At 35.1% G+C, this 21889-nt stretch overlaps 2 protein-coding genes and 1 non-coding gene across 3 annotated transcripts; 2 read left to right on the forward strand and 1 right to left on the reverse strand.

Annotated features, from left to right (window-relative positions):
- Positions 1-6989: 6989 nt before the first annotated feature.
- LOC18034880 (superoxide dismutase [Cu-Zn], chloroplastic) lies at positions 6990-11399 on the reverse strand. Its single transcript, XM_006424379.2, has 8 exons — positions 10956-11399; positions 10519-10580; positions 10378-10417; positions 10136-10231; positions 10013-10044; positions 9787-9862; positions 9438-9491; positions 6990-7334 (listed from the first exon to the last, which is right to left on the reverse strand). The coding sequence occupies exons 1-8, from the start codon at positions 11269-11271 to the stop codon at positions 7309-7311; spliced, it is 702 nt and encodes a 233-aa protein (XP_006424442.1). The 5' UTR covers positions 11272-11399; the 3' UTR covers positions 6990-7308.
- On the forward strand, positions 8249-8322 carry TRNAM-CAU. Its single transcript has one exon. It is a non-coding gene; the product is annotated as a tRNA-Met (tRNA).
- A 1077-nt stretch (positions 11400-12476) lies between the features above and the next one.
- LOC18034390 lies at positions 12477-21202 on the forward strand. Its single transcript, XM_006424381.2, has 6 exons — positions 12477-12968; positions 13602-16481; positions 18444-18497; positions 19005-19344; positions 19500-19894; positions 20525-21202. Exons 1-4 carry the CDS (start codon positions 12528-12530, stop codon positions 19251-19253), a joined length of 3624 nt encoding a protein of 1207 aa, XP_006424444.1. The 5' UTR covers positions 12477-12527; the 3' UTR covers positions 19254-19344; positions 19500-19894; positions 20525-21202.
- Positions 21203-21889: the final 687 nt, after the last annotated feature.

A 21889-nucleotide genomic window follows, 5' to 3' on the forward strand; every position in this document is an offset into this window, starting at 1 on the left:
TATGATGAGGAACTTGTTTTTAAGTCATGATAATATTCTCGTAAAGGGCAAAGGTTACCTTCATGAAATTTGCCTGATAACCTCTTAATCTTTTAAAAGTTCACATAAACTTCTTTTACGTTTACTGTTTATTTCTAAGGAAATATCAAACATGTGCTCGTACCTATTTTAATTAGAGGTCTACACAATAGTGAGATTTGGTTTATGAAAAAAGTAATATAAGAGGTCACACATAAGCCTTCCCTGCTAACATTGCAAATTAGGAAGAATTTGTGTATCTATTTTTTGAAAGGTTTGAGATGTAGAAAAATTTGAGAGTCATACGGTTTTTTTGGCATAATTATAATACACATGGCATCGGTTGCTGTATATTGCCTTATTTAGAACAATTCAAAATCTAATTCAATTTGTCTCGCTAACTGGTCAATTCAATCAAGCCGATTAAAGTTGGTCGATTTGGTCAGTTTAACATATGGTAGTATATCATGTTCGATTCAAAATTATCTAGATTAACTAGAGTATTAGACAGGATTGAATATGGAGTTCATAAATCTTGATGCCTGATCTCCAACATTTGTTGTTAGTGTAGGTTATTAATCTACCATTCATCATCATTATTTATTTTGATTAGACTTATGGATAAATTTTATTATTAATATTGGCTTGTTTAATTACAATTTTAATGTGCACCACATGAGTAAGAACGAAATGAAAATATCTTGTGATAATTCACAAAAGTAATCGTATATCAAAGCACAATCAATCAACCAAAAATGTGGCCATCACACACACACATTTTATTTCTTCTAGAAATTTATGTAATTAAATAATTAACAGTGCTAATTCGTAGATCAGTGAAGCGATTTAATTACTCATTAAATTATTAGAAGGAACCCAACTGTCGCTTAAACAAGAACAGTACTTAATGAAAACACAATAATATGACAAGAGTTGATATGTTTATCTTTGCAATGAGAGGATGAACCTCAGCGCAATTCGGCTTGTGATTATTGGAATTTATTCTATTCTATTATCCATCAATCTGTCAAATCTCTTTATATCATAGATGCCTTTCCCTTTTGAGAAGAAGATTAGGAAATTGCATGCCGGAGTACGTAACAATTTTAATTTGTTGATGTAAAATTTCGCTTGTTTTAACTTAGATTTCATTGACTTTAGTTTCGTATTATAAAAATGATAACTTTGAGATAACGTGCCGAGATATGCTCATAAACTAAAGCTGGTTGTAATTTCTTTATTTTCATTTCAATAATTCGATGATGAGAGAATGAGTTCAAGTCCCACAAACTAATTTTTATAAATATTACTGTGAGGCAAATCATGTATTTATTTATATAAATGTTTGAAAAAACTTGGTAAATTTCACGATTATACTGTAATTAATTGGAATAATTTAGACCCTCTTGTTTGTAATATTATAACAAAATATTTAATTTCAAGAGAAACATCAAGAGCATCTGTGGGTTCATGTTTTTTTTTTCTAATCCAAGGTCAAAGCCAATGGGTAAAATATGTATATCATGCAAAAAATTGGATTAGCATCACTCGCACATTGAAAATTTCCATTTATTGATAAAATGATTCCTATCATTGAAATTAAACACGTTTTAATTAAAGAATTTGTAACTCGACCAACATGTATATGGTAACTACTAAATTAAGAATCTAAAGAGAGATGGAGATGGAAGAGTAGTGGGAAAAAGAAGGGCGGCAGGTTCTTGGCATACCAAATTAATGTGGTTAGCTAAGGCCTCAGCATAAGCTTAGTCGTGTGAGGCACGTTAAATAAAAGGCACCATGCCGCCATTATTATTACCTCTTTCTGTTTGCGGTTGATCTAGGGCAAGTAAAGCATTCTTCTTCTTTTCTGTCCAGTTTTCGGTAGAGATATGAAGGTGTTATTGAAAAGACATTTTCCTTCTTTCTAAATTTAGCTAATATTACTTTAGAAACTAGATACTCACGGTAAAAAAAAAGTTTTTTGCTGCCAAGATCTAGGCTTTGAATGGATCGGATCTACCTTCAAATGAATATCTTCCTTCAGATAAAACACAAGTCGACTTGTATTCCTTCATATCTAAATAATGTATGGTTTCTGAAATTTACATAATACTTTTACCTAAAAAACTACTCGTTCTAATAATATTTACCTTATTGCCTAGTCATTAACTAATCCAGCTTAAGTGTTCTTGTGTGTGTCTCTGTGTGTTGTGTTGTGTGTATATTTTACCTTCTTTGAGAGTAAATCTCTGATTCATAAAAATAGATTTTCAGTACAAATTTCGTCAGGATTCTAATCATTATATTAAAAGAATCTTTAAAAAAAAAGAAGAAGAAGAAGGCAACAGTTTCCCAAAAAGAGAAAGATGCGTGTATTAACAGAAAGCAAGAGCTCCGTCAGTCATGCTATGTGAATAATAAAGTTGAAAAGTCAATGTTAATTGATTAGAAAAATAATGGGAAAATTGACTTTTTCTTTCTTTCCCTTAATTTGTTTTTTTTTTCCTTTTCTTTTTAATAGATATTTTCAGTTGGATTATACTGCAAGAGTATGGACAATCTCGTTTCTGTAGAGTCTTAGGGAATGTTCATTCCTAAATAATTAAGCAGAGATCAGTAGGAGCACTTATATTAAAAATGTTAAGCTAAAACTACAAAGTTAAATTTTATAAACTAGTTAGTGTATTGTGCTTATTTAATATGATTTATCTAAAAGTTATTAGTGTTATTTAATTTTACAAGTTTTTTTTTGTCAAAATTTTTATAGTTGTTTGATTTTTTTAAATAGAATTTTTGAAAATTAAATAAGCTATTTTGAATCTACTAGTAAAGTTCAAATTTTAAATTTTTGGAAGTAGAGGTTGAATAACTTTTTTAAAATATTAAACGTTCAAAATATCATTTACCTATCTGACAATCTTACTTCATTTTTTTTCATAACATAATTTTTTAAAAAATTTGTCAATTAAAGTAATTTTATTTCTATTTTCCCTTTTCTTTTTAAAATATTAAATCAAGCATTTGTAATGTATACATATGAGCTCGTAAGATGTGGGGAAGTATAAGTAGTTTATCTAAGGTAAGGCGACTTTTAGGAAGATTTTAAATTTATTATTTTAGTCAATTTTTGTTATTTTATAATTTTAATTAGCATCTTATTAGGTACGTGTTAAGTCTTTTATTTCTATTTTAATTATGATTTAGTTTTAAATTTAAGTTAACTTGGGAAATAAGTTTTACCCTATTATGAATAGGGAGATATTGTTATTATTTTCATAAGAATATTTTAACTAATAAAAACTATCCCCCTTTATTAATTTTCTTTGTGATTATATATATCAAAATCTCTCTTATATATAAAGTTGTTTAGATTTAAGCATCATCTAATCCCAGAGTATGGCATTTTTAATCTACCTTGAATCATTCTTAAAACTATATCTAGTTTAACAACCACAACACGATCAAACTTAAACTTGTGTATTCGCTCTTCTTTATCGAACGAAAGAATTTTATTTTACAATTATTCTACTTCCACTACCCCCATGCCTCCTTATCATCGTGCTCTCTCAGCAATAAGCAGTAGTGCAGTAGTTTTGATTGTTAAAGTAGCTTTGAATAATTAAATTAAACTCGTAAAAAAATCACAAATAAGAATCAAAATTTAACATAATTGTATATATTTTACGAAATTGGGTGGCTCAACAACTTGTGCCACATGGAGCCAGCCTTGCCTGCTGCGTAATCCAATTTCAGTTGAGTGATAAATACAACACACACACACACACACACTTCACTGCTCAACTTTAACACTCACTCCACTTCTCTCGCGACGTCACTTGGCCTCGAGTAAGGCCTTTTGTTCTCACCCACTCATTTCATCACAGCATGATCGTTTGCAACTATTAAGCATCTCATTTTTGGATAAATATACAATAATTTTTATATTTACATATAACAATTTAGTATGCGACGACATTGTTCATCATACAGTACGCGATAGTCATCATTTGTCGTCGTTGGATTAATTCACAGCTTTATAATTACTGATACAAATAAATTTTTTTACTAATAGTCTTTCTTATTTTCTTGTTTGTCACTCATCAATGAACTAACTCAGTTCCTGCTTTCTAATATTAACAATATAAAGTTTACTTACTCCCATTATACATTTCATACATTCTAGATGTATTGATCATAATGACATTTGAGGAGTAGTTTGTGTGGATGAAGGTTAATTTTTGGTATCGACCCAAAACCAAGAGGAACCATTAATAAATAAATAAATGTCATTATGTGATGTCTGTATTAGCTCATCAGTTCTGTACAATCTGTCATGCACGCCTAGTAGTAGTGAGAATTCACGCAATTGAAAGAAGCAGCTTCTGCAAAAGTCAATGCTCCAATATAATATATTTTGTAATATATTTTAAGTCGATACAGATTAGATGTTTCTTGTTATTATATTAGCTCCATTTTCAACACAATCAATGAAGCAGAAAAAACCTCTTGGTATTAATGAGTTGTTAAGTGATACCAAATAATTAAAATTCTCAAATAAAAAACAATAATGATATTCGATAAAGATACCTCGAATTATAAACTCAAATATATTTAAATCTAATTTATATAAAATGCACATATATGAAGTTAATGTTTAGTTGGCAAAAATATGAGAGGTAGAAGGGCATTCTCCTTATTCATAGTTAGTAAACCATAAATTTTATGAAAAATAAAGTAAAAGCAAGAGTTGGTTAACAGAAGAGAGAAAACAAAAGAAAATGATAGTACAAGTGGTGTTGGTGTAGATTGGGTCGTGAGAATAGTGGTGAGAGAGTGATGAGTTTAGTAGTGGTGCGTCGGAGAAGCACAAGCACTTATTGGAAGTTGCAACTAATGCAAAATCAAGACATATTATTATCGGTAACCATCAAACCCCACCTTTTGTGACAATGACTCTATGCCAACTACACTCCTAAAACCCTAATTAGTAATTACACTTTAATCTCACTCTCTCCTTTCACTTGTATACACCTTCACACTTGCCTTGTGACTTGTGACTTGTGAGTTGTGAATAAACTCTCAATCAAACAACCAACAAATCCTAACCCACTTGCATACTTGGCAATTTACATATTCAGATCACTAAATCTTGTGTTGGTAAGGCGTCTTTTAAGGTTCTATCAACCTCATTATGCCATAAGAAAAAGGTAATCTTAATTTATCTCTTTTGAAAGTTTTTGAATTTTGCTTCTTTTAATTAGTCAATAGAATTTTTTGCTTCAAAGAAGGTTAATCTATATAATTTATTATCTATAGGCTATAGTGGAAACGCTTGGGATATGACAGAAGTTAGAACATTACACATGGGATTGTATTAAAAATTTGTTGGAAATTTGTTTGGTGGCTTGTTAGTCTCGTTTAATTTTGATTTTTGATATTAATAATCAATGGCATTTAACACTTGGGCATCTAATTAATAGAGAGATGTTTTTGGTATTTTCTTTGACAATGGAGTCGGATGAGTGAGTGATTGTGTGTGAGTCACCTAATATAAATTGATTGCTTGTGTAAGTATGTATAATGGTTTGTTGATTAATAATATAATCAAATAATGGCATGAGTCACATACCAAAACTACCCACCCGTCAAGTATTAGAAATTGTTAGCCATTTCGTACCAATTTTGATCTCACAAAGAAAAAATTAGTAAGAAAGAATCGTCAGATCATTTCCTTTGGCCTAACGTTCTTCGATTATGTGTTGACAAATCGAGTATAAAAGCAATGTATATGCTGGTCATCAATTTGTAAGACTCTTCTCATTGTTCATTTTGGACATTTTTTCACTTCAGTCCAGAGATTTTCTGCTCAACTTTGATTAGGTGGCCGACCTACCAGGAATTTTTTTCATTAACTTACCTAATTTTCTTAATCCAGTCCATTCGACAGAGGAAAAAAAAAAGCACTAATTAATCTTAATATTAGTTAGTAAAGTCTATTTTAATGGTGAAAATACTTGAAAGAACTGAAGAATATCTCGAGTGGGAGCATTAATATGCTGTGTGCTCATTGAATATATTTCGGTGCATTAATATTTTTTTTTCCCTACCCATCAATAAGATTTTAATTATTTATCCAATTTTTCAATGAACCAATATGTCGTGTTCTTGCACTTATCTGTAATGTCATTTATTTGCAAAGAATTGAAAGGGGAGATATCTAAAAATTAGTTATGGTTTGCTAAAACAAATAAATAAAACTAAGGGATATGATCTTAAAGAATTCAAAGGTTGAAGTGAGAGCAAAGGTCTAAATCATTGTGACCCACGTTGGCAAGACTGAGTTTACAAAACTACAAATTAGAAAACAAAATTACTTGTGAAAGAAAATCGCAAACATGGTTACTCACCAACTTCATTACTGCAGATTTGACCGAGCAGCTTATCTGCTCCCCATCCATATTTATTCGAAGAGGATTTCTAACAGAAATTGTAGGCCTCAACACACGTCATGTGATGGTGAAGTCGTTTGGTCTTGAATTTTACCCTTGCCACGAAGACAAATATAGTTCAATTGATACACAGTCAATCAAGAAAAATGAATATTGCGTATTTTGAATCCAGATGACAGAGAGGGTGGTTTTTTTTTAACGTTTTATGTTAAAATTGCCTAAGTGGAGTGTATTATAAAGTACCCAATTCGTAATTGGTTCAATGTCTTGACTCCAAAGAAAAAAAAGAGACCCAAACATTAACGAAGAGGTTGCACAACATATGCAGCCCAAATACTAAATTGATTTTCAGCAGCCAGGCTTTGTTAGGCTTTGTTCGGCATTGTGGTATCGATGACGTTTGGCGACTATGACTTTTAAATAATGATTTTGACAAGAATATTCGTCAAATCACTGTGGAGTAAGATCACCTTATCTTTCAATCAACTGTTGCAAGTGTTCACCAGATGCTAGATAGTAAGACCAAATAGAGCCTCAACTCTACCAAAGTAGGGTATAGGAGGATCCAGTTCCATAAGTTTCAAAAGACGACAGAAGTTCTGGAATCCAGTTCTATAAGTTTCAAAAACCACAAGTCAAGGACATTAACAAAGGCATGCACAGATAGATCCTCAAGTTTATCTTGTTCGCATAATGCCCGCAAGCATTATTTTATTAATACCAGCTGTCTGCACAAATTTATGTTACACGCTCTCACTTTCAACATTGTACTTGGCTCCGATTGATAATCTGGAAAAAGCATGCAGCAAATAGTGCAACCACACTGGTTTTGCTGATCTCATACCGGAGTCAAGCCAACGACACCTGCGGAGGCAAGGATGAGAAATTAAAAATTCAATCAGATCATGGAATGGAGCAACAAGAATCATAGAGAACAAAATCATACGGTTAAATATATGTGAAGGCAGGACAAAGCAGCGTCGCTGAAGAAAGCTATAACATGAAAATGTTAAATGATATGTAGAAACTGCAACTCAAACTTCATAACCATATGAAAGCAAATCTTTTAGTTTGACATGATTTTCTGCACCTTCAATCTATATTAATCATACGTCTTTCCAGTTCCCATGTTAAATGACTGAAGAACAAATGTTGGGTGAGGTTTGGTCTAGTACTAAGAATAATCAAATCCCAAGAGCTTATTATCAATACTGTAAGGCATTCATGCAGCTTTAAGGTAAAAGGGAATGGCAACAAGCCAACAACTTAATAGGGCAACAGCCCCCAAACACCCCTCGTTTCCTTCACTGCTGTCCATAGCTTTTACATGATGATGATTTGTCACCATCGTAGAAATCAGACATTAACTTCAGAAATCTACAAATTCAAAGTAAGAGATTCTTGTTACCAATGTAAGATGACATCCTAGTCGTAAACAATCGTAGAATCGAGTTGGTATAGACTAGGAAAGCCCTCCAGAATTGGTTACAAGATATCACTTGCAGACTTTCAGAATTTGGCAGAGTTCAGCCAAACAAATTTTTATTGACAAGATAACAAGCAAAAGGAAAGATGACAGCTACATTCTAGTTATACTTTTTTTTTTTTTTTATAAGAAACTCAAAAATGTATTAATGATATTCTAGTTATACTGTTACAGAAATGAAGCATGATTATAGTCATTAAAGTATAAAAGACAGTGGAATTTTTTTCCGCAAATGATAGGAAGGGTGCAGCGGAGGAAACCATAGAAAAGTTTACTAAATCATCAAGTACAAGCATCCATGGCTGAATGGTTAAAGCGCCCAACTCATAATTGGCGAATTCGTAGGTTCAATTCCTACTGGATGCACGCCAATGGGACCCTCCAATAAGTCTATTGGAATTGGCCTTATTTCTAAGACAAAAATTAAGAATTCTCCAATCAAAATATTTTCTATACAAGAATTTTTCCATATCCATAATATCATCTTCCCCTATATAATTATTGATAGAGATACTTCCCAGCATAGCCAACAATTTTCCTTTCTTTCTATGGTAAACCAAGAGGACTCCCCCCCTAAGAACCGTATATGAGAATTTCATCTCGTACGGCTCAAGCAAAACCACCCCAATATTGGTATGGAATAGAAAATTGGAAACTTCTTAATTTGCAGGTTGGTTATTCGTCAGCACGGGGTTAGCTTATGATGTGTTTGGAAGCCCCCGGCCAAACGAATATTTTACAGAGAGCCGGCAAGGACTTCCATTAATAACCGGCCGTTACTGATAGAAATAAACCATAGTTCTCGGATGACCAGACGTTCACCCTTGCACTTCCATTTTAGTGGTAGATTAAAAAGATCAAAGATAGCGGCATATATTCATGACCCTCCCTCTTCCCCTTTTTCGATTTTCTTTCTTTTTTAGAAAAATAAAAAAATTAAATCAATAAGAAGTGTGAATTCTACCACATCAAAACTCAGGCTTAGAGTCCATTTAAACTTTTCACACTCAACTTAGACATTTTGCAAATTTCCCTGAAATTGTCAACTTATAGCCACTATTATTAGAGAGCTTTGCAGGAGTAGTCTGTTTTAAGATAGGAATTTAAACCAGGTAGTCCTAGAATCAATAGTGGGCATGATGTAGAATTTACATTTTTTTGTTGCCCATCATTTAGTCAAGGCTCAAAACACTATCATATTTAAAGCAACAGTTTGTAACCTATTCCATGTGAATCTTTGTGCCACTGGAACTCAACCAGGTGTATAGAGGATGCCATGCATTTATTATTTAAATTTACATCTAGAGAAAGTTGGTAATTCAAATTTCTCAAAAGGATTCTTGATTGGTGGATCATCAAAATATGCTTCTGGCTTACTGTGTATGAACAGGAAGAAACCACACAGAAGATAAATAACTGGGTATATGGGAAAAAAAATTAAAAATTGCAGATAATTTGTGTAAGGTATTTTTTGTGCATACCGCATGCCAGTCTTCCACCTGCATTGCCAGTGGTTAGACTAAGTTCATGCCCACCTACAAAACAAAAGAGCATCAAAGTAATTAACAGAATGGTCTAACTTTGATAATAGAAAGAAGTTCCTACTACTTGGAGTCAAGCATATGTTTTCCCTACTTTATTGTTTGCACTTTAAGCTATAGATGTATTCATGAGTGTGTAAAAGACTACTTTCATCTCCCAAGTTATTCCCACACAACCATACAAGCATTAACACGTCAAAAGTTGTGTGGGCACTAGTGAAACTTGTAGAAATAAGTTTCCTCTCTGCTAAATGTGAAATCAAAAGCCAACTTCATCATAAACATTTACCTTTTCCAAGGTCATCCTCAAGCTCATGAACCACAAAGGCTCTTCCAACTACTGTGTTTGGACCATCCAGTGATATCTACACAGTTTAGCCAAAAAATAATATAATATTAGCAAGGTTAGTCAAGATCCAGAATAATATCATGAATTGTTTGTATTATGAATAAACTGAAAAATATTACAGCAAACACAGATATTGAAACAAATAAAATCTAGCATCAAAAGGTACCTGGTTGTCCACAATTGTTGCTTCTGCCACACCTGTGTTGCAAAAAGAATTATATCAACATTCATTGGTTTAGACAAAGGACACAGCAACGAAAAAGTTAGTAAGAAAAAGAAGATGGACTACCATTGGCGTTAGCAACTATGTTTCCCAGGTCACCCGCGTGTCGCACTTCATCTTTAGGAGCACCGTGTGTCATGTTATTAGGATTGAAATGTGCTCCTATAATTTACAAGTTAAAAAACAAATAAATAAACAGAATCAATGTGAAAACAGCATGAAAGAATCAAAATTATAATTTCATCAACTACAACCTTGTGAGAATTAATATTATGATGCCTTGAGATTGAACTGCAGTTAAATCGTACCTGTTGATATACACCCATTTGTCGTATCACCATATTCGTGCTGCATAAGAATAAAAAGATGACAGAAGGCTTCATATATCTTAGGAAAATTCAAAATATGCCAAAACTCGGTATACAAAATTTGAAGCCACAAGTACTCACTAGGTGGAACCCGTGAGGCCCAGGAGTAAGACCAGTGACACGAACATTGACAGTCGTAGGACCTATTTGCAACACAATTCAGTGAACAGGTAAACTAACTCCATCCAACGGAATCATCAACAACAAATGCCAAAAGTACAGCACATCAAGCTTTCAGCAATAAATTTAGCAAATAACATATTAAATACATTAGAATTAACTTTCCATAGAAACTAGTACAATGTACACCAAGATATAGCTTCTGGTAGCAAAAGGCTTCTTTAAATATGGAATATCTGGCTAATGTAAATAAGAGTGCTTTGTAAGAAGCAGTTGATATGTACTTAGACCAAAGAAAGATACCAAAATTGACGCCTCGAATTCTCCACTAAACTGGCCAAAACAAAAACCCAGGAAAGCAAGGGGGGGGGGGGGAGAAAGAGAAAAGGAAAACAGACCGCCATCTTCTTGGGTCAACGTAACAACTCCTTCAACATTGGAAGTGCCTTTAAGAACAGCCACCGCTTTCTTGGCGGCAGCAACGACAGTCAACGGCTTCTTGGAGGCCACGGCGGCGAGAGATAAGTTGAGACGAGAGGGGAATTTGAGGGAGACGCCGTGGAATGCAGAGTGAAGCGAGGGAGAATGAGAAGAAGAAGAGGAAGAGCGCGTGACACTGCTAGGATTTGGCAATGTGGCAAGGAGTGTGTGAGATGAAGAGGGCGGTGCTGCTACGAGGAGAACGTGAGCCATGGCTGCTATTGCGGCTTGCATTGAGCGTGAGGGTGAGCGGGTGGATGATGTTAATTGATAATGCGATTTTGTGTTTCTGGTGTCTGCTATACAAGTGTGTCTAGTGTTTGTATTTATATGTTTATATCATTGCCATCTCTGAATTTGACTGCCGCTCGTGTTTGTGTTTGTGTCTGGTGGGTGGGTCTGGTTGTCTGTTTGTATTTTGCTTGGATAGGGTTCATAGTTTGCCTCATTTACAAATTCACCCTGCTAAAATTTTTAAATTATGTATCTTACTCACCTACTTTCAATTATTATGAATTATTGTGGATTCCAACAAGGAAATGGAAACACCACTTGTGATTAATGAATTCACCATTTTTTTAAATTTTATAGATATATATTGTCACCCACTCCACAAGGTATCAACTATATATAGATGTAGTTTTTGAACAAAATGTAGAATTTAAAAATTAGTTTACCTTCCTTTGTCTATTGATCTTCTTTTAGTATTATAAATAAAGTTTTATTACAAATTTACAACAGACTACTCTTTCAAATTTATAACATCAATGTCAATGTTATCCTTACTTGCATTTTTAATTCTTTTTTTTTTTTTACCTTTTTTTATATGTAATTTTTTAGATCAATATTCTATACCATTAGATTGAATTATGAAAGGAGAGGAGTTCTGTTAGCATAAAGTTTGATATAAATTTTAATTTATCAAATTCATTTAATTAAATGGAATAAATTTAAATTAAAAAAATATGATTCATTATTTAGAGGACTTTTGTTAACATAAAATTTTGATATGAATTTTAATCTATCAAATTCGTTAATTTAATGAAATAAATTTACAATGAAATAATGTACATTTTGTTATTTATCTATTATTAGATTGAATCGATTCGAATAATAAAAGTTTAAATCATTATTTTACGTCAAAATTCTATGTTAAGAAAATATTACCTATTAAAAGATAAAGAAGATATTAAATTTTACAAGATTAATGGACGATAATTTTTGAAAAATATAAAAATTAAAATTGAAATAATCCCCTCCAAATAAATTAGTAAGTATCACTGACCAGTGGTCAAATCATAGGGTTGTACTGAAACAAAATCTAGCAAATTTGGAACTAGAAAATACTACAGAACTTAAGGGGCTAAATTACAACACTTTAGAGACTTCAACGCCCAAATTGTCAAAATAGCAAAAACTCTCTCTCTCTTTATGATTTATGAACCCCAAAACCCAACCCCCTTCACTCTTACAGTTTCCTTTTTCCGTACATGGACCCGCCCAATCCTCCCTCCATGCGGGTCCTGACCCGCCCACCCGTACCGGCTTCCGCACCCATTCCCTCCTCGGATCCTCCGCCACAACCCCAACCTCCCTCCACCTCCTCCAACTCATTCCCTCACTTCCCAAACGGCGTCATTGTCGTTGGCTTCGTATCCCAAAGATCCGACACCTCCTCCCAGCTCATCAACAGGGTCTTGGACTCCAACACATTCGGGTCGGGTCGCCTGGACAAGGGACTCGACGTAGAAAAAGAGGAAGTTAAACGTTGGTTTGAGTCCAGGAGAATCAGCTACTATCATGAAGAAGAAAAGGGTATCTTGTTCTTGCAGTTTTGCTCAACCCGCTCAAGTGAGTCCGACTCGGATTTCGACTCGGCCATCACAGAGCAGGAGTTCGGGGATCTTCAGGGGTTGCTTTTCATGTTCTCTGTGAGTTAGTTTGTTTAACAGCAGACGACTTTAAATTTTTGATTTATTTGAATTGAAATTTAAAATATTTAATTATATTGTATTTCGTGTGCAATTTCGAAATGCTGGTTGGTTTTGTGATATTGGCACTTTCTAAGCAAAAGTGTTATGCTTTTGGATTAGTAATATTGAAAGAATTCAAATTTGTGGATAGGCTTGTTATGCAAAGCCAGTATGCTTAATTTTGGTTAACAATGTCGAAAGAATTCGTATACAGTTCATAGTTTCTTTCTTATATAGTCTATTTTAAGTAATTGTGTTGTTTTGGACAATTAACAAGTTCGTATGGGCATGCTGTGCTGAGATTGATTTTTGAGGCAGTCGATTCTTTGAAGTTATAAAGTGTAAAAAATTTCATCTTTCACTTGTACTGCTTTGTCTTATTTATTACTTTATCAGATTTCTTTGCCTATTTGTTTAGTGTCTTCTGTGCTTTAATGCTGTGGCTATGGGACAGCCTCCACAATTATTTACCTATTTTGAAAACAAATGATTTTGGGTGTTTAATTTTTGGGTTGGTTTGCTGTTTCTGTAATCTTGGTGGAAGTTGCTCTCAGGTGCTGTATCTAATGAATAACTGAATTAGCATTGCAGGTTTGCCATGTAATCGTGTATATACAGGAGGGTTCACGCTTTGACACTGAAATTTTGAAAAAATTTCGAGTATTACAAGCTGCCAAGCACGCATTAACCCCCTATGTAAAAGCTCGGTCTACACCGCCATTGCCATCTAGGCCTCATTCATCATCACTATCACGACCTTCAGTGTTGGTAACCACTCCAAACAGTTCTTCTTCAAGTAGAAGTGGTGGCATCTCGGGCCGTAATGCTTCAGCTATTTCTTTCATGTCAGGTTTAGGATCCCACACCTCTTTGTTTCCTGGACAGTGTACTCCTGTCGCACTCTTTGTTTTTATTGATGACTTTGCAGATACACCCAATCCAAGTTCTAATGCGGATGAGTCTACAGACACCTCGTTACTTAGTCAACCTTCAAGTTCTAGCAGTTTAACTAGACCAACCTTGCCTGTTAAAGGTTCTGGTTCTGTAGTTGTTTTAGCACGTCCCTCAAGTAAGTTGGAAGGTAGTTTTAGGAAGAAACTACAGTCATCCCTTGATGCTCAGATTCGCTTTTTGATAAAAAAATGTCGAATACTCTCTGGTTCTGAAAGTGGTCATGGTGGCCCAAGAGGTGGGGGTGTTTTAAGTTCTGCTCCTTTGTTTTCACTTGATGCAGCAAGGGCTGTTGTGCTATTGGACAGGGCTTCATATCAGAGTGGTGAATCTCTGGAGTTTGCCACCGGTCTCGTGGAAGATGTCCTGAGTGGAGATGCAACATCGGATTCTCTTTTGCTAGAAAGTCATAGTCAGAGTGCAAACAAAGAGGATCTTTTATTGGTAAAGGAATTCATTTACCGGCAGTCTGATATTCTAAGAGGGAGAGGGGGGTTGGTCACTAACACCAATAGTGGCTCAGCTGCTGGTGTTGGTATGGTTGCTGTTGCTGCTGCTGCAGCTGCTGCATCAGCTGCATCTGGAAAGACTTGTACTACACCTGAACTTCCAAGCCTGGATACATGGTTATCATCCAGTCAACTGATGCTACAAGGAATTCTCTCTGCAAAACGTGGGTGTATAAATGAAACTGAAGTCAGTAAAAGAAAAAATCGTCAAAAGAACATCGTACCACCACAAGTTGAAGGGATTGCTTCTAGAGGTACAGATCCTTTAGATATTGCAGTATCTTTGCTCAAAAGTGGTGGAGGCCTGAACAAAAAATTTTCAACTTTGTGGTGTGAAAAGTCTCTTCCAGCTGCTAAGGACGTTTATTTGAAAGACTTACCTGCTTGTTATCCCACTTCACAGCATGAAAACCATATGGAGATGGCTCTGCATGCTTTCCGCTCAATGGTCAGGGGACCTGCTGTGCCACTGTATGCTAAAATGTTGGAGGATGAATGCAAATCTATCTGGGAATCTGGGAGGCAACTATGTGATGCTGTTAGTTTGACAGGAAAACCATGCGTGCATCAGAGACACAATGCTGAGGCCGAGGAATCACCATTAGGAACTGCAGTCAGGCCACATTCAAGTGGATATGTTTTCCTTCATGCTTGTGCCTGTGGCCGCTCACGGCAATTGCGATCTGATCCTTTTGATTTTGAATCAGCAAACAATACCTCTTGCTTGTCAGACTGTGACAAGCTTCTTCCTAAATTTAAGTTGCCAGAATTGCATAATGCTGGGCCCATCCATTCATCTTCTTGGAGTTTGATTCGCGTCGGGGGTGCTAGGTACTACGATCCGTCTAAAGGTTTACTTCAGAGTGGGTTCTCTGCCACCCATAAGTTTCTTTTGAAATGGACAGTATGTTTAGAGAAACAGAAAATCCCAAACGATTTACTGGCTGGAGCGGTGCAGCAAGGTTCTGTTATTAGGTCAAGTACTGAGTCCAAGATCGAACTTAATGAAGACATAGCCTCAAAGATGGCTGATGGCACAGGAAGCATGAATGGAGTTGAAAATCAGATAAAACCCACTGGAAACCATAATAAAATCAGCTTTGGTAGAGGTCTTCCCAATTTTACGATGAGAAAACCTTTTTCTGAGGTTGTTGCTGGATCAGCAGCTACAGAATCAAAATTTCCTCCTCTCCAGCAGAGGAAACAACCTTCACCAGGTTCTGAAAAAGTTTTCAAGGAAACCATTACAAGAGATCGCAGTGGGGAACCAGTTCATACAAGTATTGATCAAGGATCTCAGAAACATGAAGAGATTTCATCTGTTAAGGAAACTTTCACTGAAACCAATTCTAGTGGCAAAGATGGTGACCCCTTTTTACGGATAGGTAGTAATGTAGTTCCTGTAAATATCAGTGGTGGTGAAAAGGTTAAATTGAATCCTCCCATGAAGCATGTAATAGTTTATGTCGGGTTTGAGCATGAGTGCCCTCATGGTCATCGTTTCTTACTGAATCCAGAGCATCTCAATGAACTTGGATCTTCGTACTCTTTGCTTGAAGAATCTCATACCCGTTCTTCTGTAGAAACTTTGGACCACAATCTTGAAAATTCTTCAAAACTGAGTAAGAATGGTAGTCACATCAAAGTTCATCAGACTGCAAATGGAGTGATTGCTGCTGCAGCTATAAATAAAGTGAGAGGTATCAGTAACTCAAAGGAGACAGTGCCAAAAGTTAATCTACATAAAGATGGGCTAATACAGATTTCTAGGCCTGGGAAGGAACATAATCAGGCTGCTGTTGGTGCCGTAACTCTACCTAATAATGTAAAAGATCTTGAGGCAGGCTTTCAATCTATTAGCCTTGGTGATGAGGGATGTGCTTTCTCCATGTTGAATAGAAAATTACCAATATACCTGAACTGCCCACACTGTCGGGCCGCCAGGAATAAGAAAGATCCACCAGAGATTAAGTTTGCCGGAACAATATCACAACTTCAAAGGATTTTTCTGGTATGAGGCGCTGCTTATGAGCTCTTACATTATGTTGCCTTTTAATTCACTTAAACTCTTTGAAAGCAATCTGTATATTTAGTTATATGCATGCTGATGTTAACACTTTTGTTATTTAGTACAGATTCCATATTTTTTTGTTTTAATGACAACTTAACACAATAGGCTGTTACTTTCTTTGATTCATGTTCAAGCATTTTATATTATTTGAGATGATGTGCTTTCTGTGGATGTCAAATGAGTCAGTTCTCATGGATAAGGACATACAATCTCCTTTAAATCTCGTCTTGTGAAGTGCTAACTTCTTAGAAGATTCTCAAAATGGTTGGTTGGTTGTTTATTTTCTCTTTTTAGTGCTTGATATACTAAGATGATTTTAAAAAATTTCACATTATATGATCCTGCTTAGTAAATGTAAATCAGTAGCGTTTATTATTTTTCAATTTAAAAGATCAATGGCATTCTGTTCTTCTTCTTATTATAGTCCATCAGGTTCAGTACTGTAATGTATCTAATGTATTGTTCTTCAGGAAAAGATCTATAATTGTGTTCTTATTTCTGAATTTTTACTCCCTTTTTTGGTTCTGTAACATAGTCTACAACATCTCTTCTGTGTCGTCGCTTGGAGATGCTTTGTGAATCCAGATTATTTTTACTTTCTATTCCTTATGCAATAAAATTATTCACTTGATGTTATGTCTTTATCTGAGAACTTCAAGTTTTTTCCTTGTCCTTTGTCTTCAAGACATTACTAGGTGATGTAAGGGATGGCAAAATCCTCCACAGGTTTGGGACCCCATGGAGCCCCACCCCAAATGGGGAAAATTTTGAATAATTTTTGGGGAATGGGGTGGGAAGTGAGAGAAAAATAAACCCCAAATTCTTAACGGGGTGGGGTTTGGTTTTGTACTCCCCACCCCACCCCCACCCCAATCCCCATTATATATAAATATGTTTTTAATTCTCATTTAATAATTTTTATTTTATCAACTATAATGTCAATTAATAATTTTATTTTTATTTTTATATAATATAAACATGATATGAATAAAAGAAAATCCTATAATATAATTCTTTTTCAACTCTAAAATATTGTTATGTTTTCTTTTCTCTTTTAAGATGCTGCTCTCTTCAAACATTTTTCAATTTTGATAGCATTTTAAGATATTGTTTCAAACTTTTAGAGATTTTTTAAAATAATATAAATATTTTATAATATGGTAATGATTTTATTTAAGTCTCTAATTTTTAATTTACTAAAATCATGTATTTATACCTACTATAAAATAGGCAAATGGGGAATGGGGTGGGGATGGGGAAATCATTCCCCACATGGGGATTCCCCATCCCCACCCCACTAAATTTATTGGGGAATGGAGACAAAATTTTTTAATGGGGTGGGGAATGGGGTAGGCCTCCCCACCCCATTGCCATCCCTAATGTATCTCATGATGAATGTGGTCAGATGGTTCATATTTACTATAAGTCCACTATTGGTTTTACCATCTAATAGTTCTGTTTACTATTCACTGATGTGGGTAGTTGTTGCCTCTTTGCTGACTGTTGATTTGCATGATAAAACTTATGTACTAATTTTAAAAGAAAGATTCTAGTTGGGGAAGTATTTATGTTGAGATTCTAGTATTCTGTAACAAAAATTACAGGCTGAACACAAGAATATTGCTCTTGGGTACATTTTAAACTGCCGACACTTGGAAATTAATGGACTTTGTGTTTGTGACTAAAATTCTGAAGTTGAAATAGGAACTCCACATAATTTCAATTTTATTAATTGACTGTTGTGCAACTGGAGTGCTCATATGTCAGGGATTTGTTATAGGAAAGTTTAACTGTGCTAAAATATGCAATTGTTCCTTCTTTCCTTTTCAGTTTGGTATGTCTTAGTGAGATGACTCTTTTGTTTGTCTTCATTTGCCAGTGCTAACGAAATCTCATTTGTAGGTGACACCTCCATTTCCCATTGTGCTATCAACATGCCCGGTTATACAATTTGAGGTATCTTGCACTTTCTCTCTAGAATACTGCATTAATGTTATAGCTAATTGAAGTATTATGGACGCTTTTAGAGCATTACTTATGAATGTAGGTTATTTAACTATCCCTTTTATCTCTCGCTTTGTCTGTCTGCGGAGTTAAATTGTTGTGCTTGGGAATTTAGGATGACTAACATTTATGTGGGAGGTTTTGGATCAGTATTTATTCAGTCTCTTTTCTTTATCTTGGCTTGACAACCAAGGAAAGAAAATCATATCATATAATCATCTTCAAATCAGCTGGCTGGTATTGCTCCGTTGGACTGTTTTTGAATCGGATACAATATATATAGTATTAGATCTAGATTGTATGTCCCTATATTGCATGAATCTTGTAATCTCACAATTTGCTAAAACTAAACTTTTTGGATATATCTTGCTTCTAATGATGCTTTTGCTCAATATTGTTTAAATTTGATTGTAAATCCCAAGGTTAGTTTTCCTTATTTCTGCAATAATATGCATGCAGGCGTCGTGTTTACCTCCTTCAGTGCCGGACCGGGAGCAAAAGTTGCAGTTCAGCCTTGGTTGTAGAGTGATCTTACCACCAGAGAGTTTTCTTGCACTTAGACTACCATTTGTCTATGGTATACAAATGGAAGATGGACGTCTGCAGTCTCTTAACCCTTTTGAACATGAACCAGAGAAAACTGCCTGGATTACTAAAGGCACAACACTGCAGGTGATGTCTAAGGGAGGCAGTACTCAATCTCAATGAAATTTGCAAACAGCTTCTGGAGTGATCTACGTGACTGCATATGGCTAGCTTGCAGAGGCAGATTTGTCTGGTCGGCTCCATCGGTACGCTGGTGAGTTGTTTAAATGATATTTTGATCAGCGGTTACTCCTGTAATCTTGTTTTGATTTTGGATGATACCTTGACAGTTACAATGTTATTTATGTACTTTTTGTTATTTACTATTAATCTTCATTTTATTTAATACTCCTGTGTGAAAATGTGCAGTGTAACATTAGAACCCAGGCTCGAGGATGAATGTGAATGCAAGAAAATGAGAGGTAGTAGGAAATACGGCTCTAATTGCAGCTGAATAGAAAAATTAGGTTTTTGTCTAGTCGGGATCCCCAGATGGTTTAAATCATGGCCTTGTTAAGTTGATTTGAGTCTCGGCTTCATGGATATCATATTGATAATATTCTCAACTTAGAACTAGAAACTTGTTGGATGTATACGTGTACTAAGATATTCCGGCTTTTCTTCTTCATTGACAATATTCTCAAGTCAACATTTGTAGTAGAAGGATTTTCAATTTTGATGTGATTATTTAATGGTGCATATGGTGATTGGAGAGGAGCTGCAGGAGGGCTGAGAAGTATTTAAGCAAGTTCACCTTGTGCCAGGTATGATGTGTCATAACTTCCTCTCTGTAAGGATTTTTAATTACCCTTGAAAGATTTTCTTTGCTCACTTCTGACTAGATAAACAACCCCAAGTAAATTTATTCTTTTCTAGATGATTATATGTAATCCTTGATCCTCTTTTAACCATGTGAATAAAACATAACGCCCTGAAAGTGTAAAATGATACCTAAGTGATTATCTGATTATTTGGTAACTTCCATGCCATGTCTCGGCTTACTCTTCGAATGTTATCGGCTTCTTAGCCACATTGATACTAAGCATCAAATTTGTCTCTGAGAGTTCATAGAACATTTTTATCTGGTATGCTGATGATCCCATATTTGATTTTGTATAATGCGGTTGGGATCAGAGATATGGCCATTATATGCTCAACAAGCTTGCACAGTTTTCAGGACGGCTGGCAAAGCTAGTGGTGAATGCTATGTATTTTTGTCAAATGAAATGTTGAATACGATTTCAATATTATTCCTATTTCTAGCATTAGATCTGTCATCAGAGTATTAAAAATATACTGTGTTGTGTCAATTTTCTTTCCGCATGTGCTCTATTTTGGTGCAGTTAATCAATTGATCTTGATTCTGAGTCTGTTTCTCTTAATCCTGTATTCAGGGTCAGATTTGGTTGTAGCTTCAAGCATTCCATTCAGGATTGTAGCCTGTGAAAGTCAATTGGGAGGTCGTGGAGTAAATTTTTGAGTGCATATCTAGAAATGGTCCTACTTGTTGCTAAAGAGGCTCATGGGTTGTGGACAACTTACATGCCTGAAGTCAGTGGTTTGGTGCGGCTCATTCATGATTAGTACAATGGGAGTCTTAGTTCAACAAGTTCGTAGATATAACTCACCGCGACATTCAGGGAGCCTGTGATATGTTACAGTGAGCCTCAAATATTCAAGGAGCATTGAATATTTATCTCATGGCGATTTCTCTTGATGCAAGCTTTGGAACAGCCTCAGAAGAAATTAATTGGTCACCTCGAATATTAGTTGTATTTTTCATTATCCAGCATCAAAAAGTTATGAAAGGTATTCATCAAACCTCTATGCTATCGATTAGCCTTCATCTATCAGTTTAAGGATTTGGATCTAGTAAGCAGTATCAACTTAAGCATGGTTTCCCAGAATGTAGATGTCTTGTGGTTATACAATTCAAGTCACACATTTGCCTAAGCTTTCTGGCTACTGGTAGTATAGATGTAACATGGAAGAAGCAGTTGGATGGTCCATTTATATTATGTACCTTTTGTGTGATGGATTTGACATGGCTCATAGCAACTACTGATTAACAATTTCTTCTGTTCTCTTGTGACTCTAAATCATGTTCATGTAGTTCTAATTATTGTGCCAATTCTAGTCGAATCTTTCTAATGCAATCTACAATGCTGGCATGGGAGCTAGGGTTTATTGAGACGTTGACTGGCCCCAAATCTGAAGGTCTGACCTTCTTGATGAAAAATACGTTTATAACCCTTGGTCCAATTGTTTGGACAATCTACGTATACAAATTCTTCACGGAAATTTTTTCGTAAAAATCGATGTACTGAACAGATATTCATTTCTTGACGTTTATTTCGTTTGACTCTACTGTTTTCATCCCGGGGCTAATTCTATGACTACTGTTTTTGTGTTGGTGTTATTATTGGTTTGTAAATTGTGGTTAGCAAGACTTAAGAATTGGTTCTTGCCCGAATTAAGTTGCCCACGTCACCGTCAGACGGTCAAATTAGACACTGTCAATAATATGTCGGTAGAATGAAAACTTGAGACTCATGGTCACGGATATAAATGTTCGATTTTTAATTTTAAGCCAGGGTCTGCACGTTTTCTCGTAAGTATGCTGAGGCTTGGACTATTTCTATTTTGTGCTTGAACAGCTTTTATTCACGAGAAGACTCTCTACACATGCATTCAAAAGCATTGAGAAGTTCACTCTGCCCGTTTCTGAAAGATTACAATGCGCGCAAAATCATTTGGTC

This window comes from Citrus clementina, unplaced genomic scaffold (genome assembly GCF_000493195.1).
Source record: "Citrus clementina cultivar Clemenules unplaced genomic scaffold, Citrus_clementina_v1.0 scaffold_8, whole genome shotgun sequence".
NCBI lineage: Eukaryota > Viridiplantae > Streptophyta > Magnoliopsida > Sapindales > Rutaceae > Citrus > Citrus x clementina.

Bases quoted from the DNA above. Each gene is read 5' to 3' on its own strand.
- LOC18034880 (XM_006424379.2), bottom strand. From the start codon at position 11,271: ATGCAAGCCGCAATAGCAGCCATGGCTCACGTTCTCCTCGTAGCAGCA. The intron at 10,581-10,955 runs GTCTGTTTTCCT...TGTTGCAAATAG, and splicing joins GTTGACCCAAGAAGATGGCG to GTCCTACGACTGTCAATGTT. The intron at 9,863-10,012 runs GTACCTTTTGAT...TAAACTGTGTAG, and splicing joins CAACAATTGTGGACAACCAG to ATATCACTGGATGGTCCAAA.
- LOC18034390 (XM_006424381.2), top strand. From the start codon at position 12,528: ATGGACCCGCCCAATCCTCCCTCCATGCGGGTCCTGACCCGCCCACCC. The intron at 12,969-13,601 runs GTGAGTTAGTTT...TTAGCATTGCAG, and splicing joins GGTTGCTTTTCATGTTCTCT to GTTTGCCATGTAATCGTGTA. The intron at 16,482-18,443 runs GTATGAGGCGCT...TCTCATTTGTAG, and splicing joins AACTTCAAAGGATTTTTCTG to GTGACACCTCCATTTCCCAT.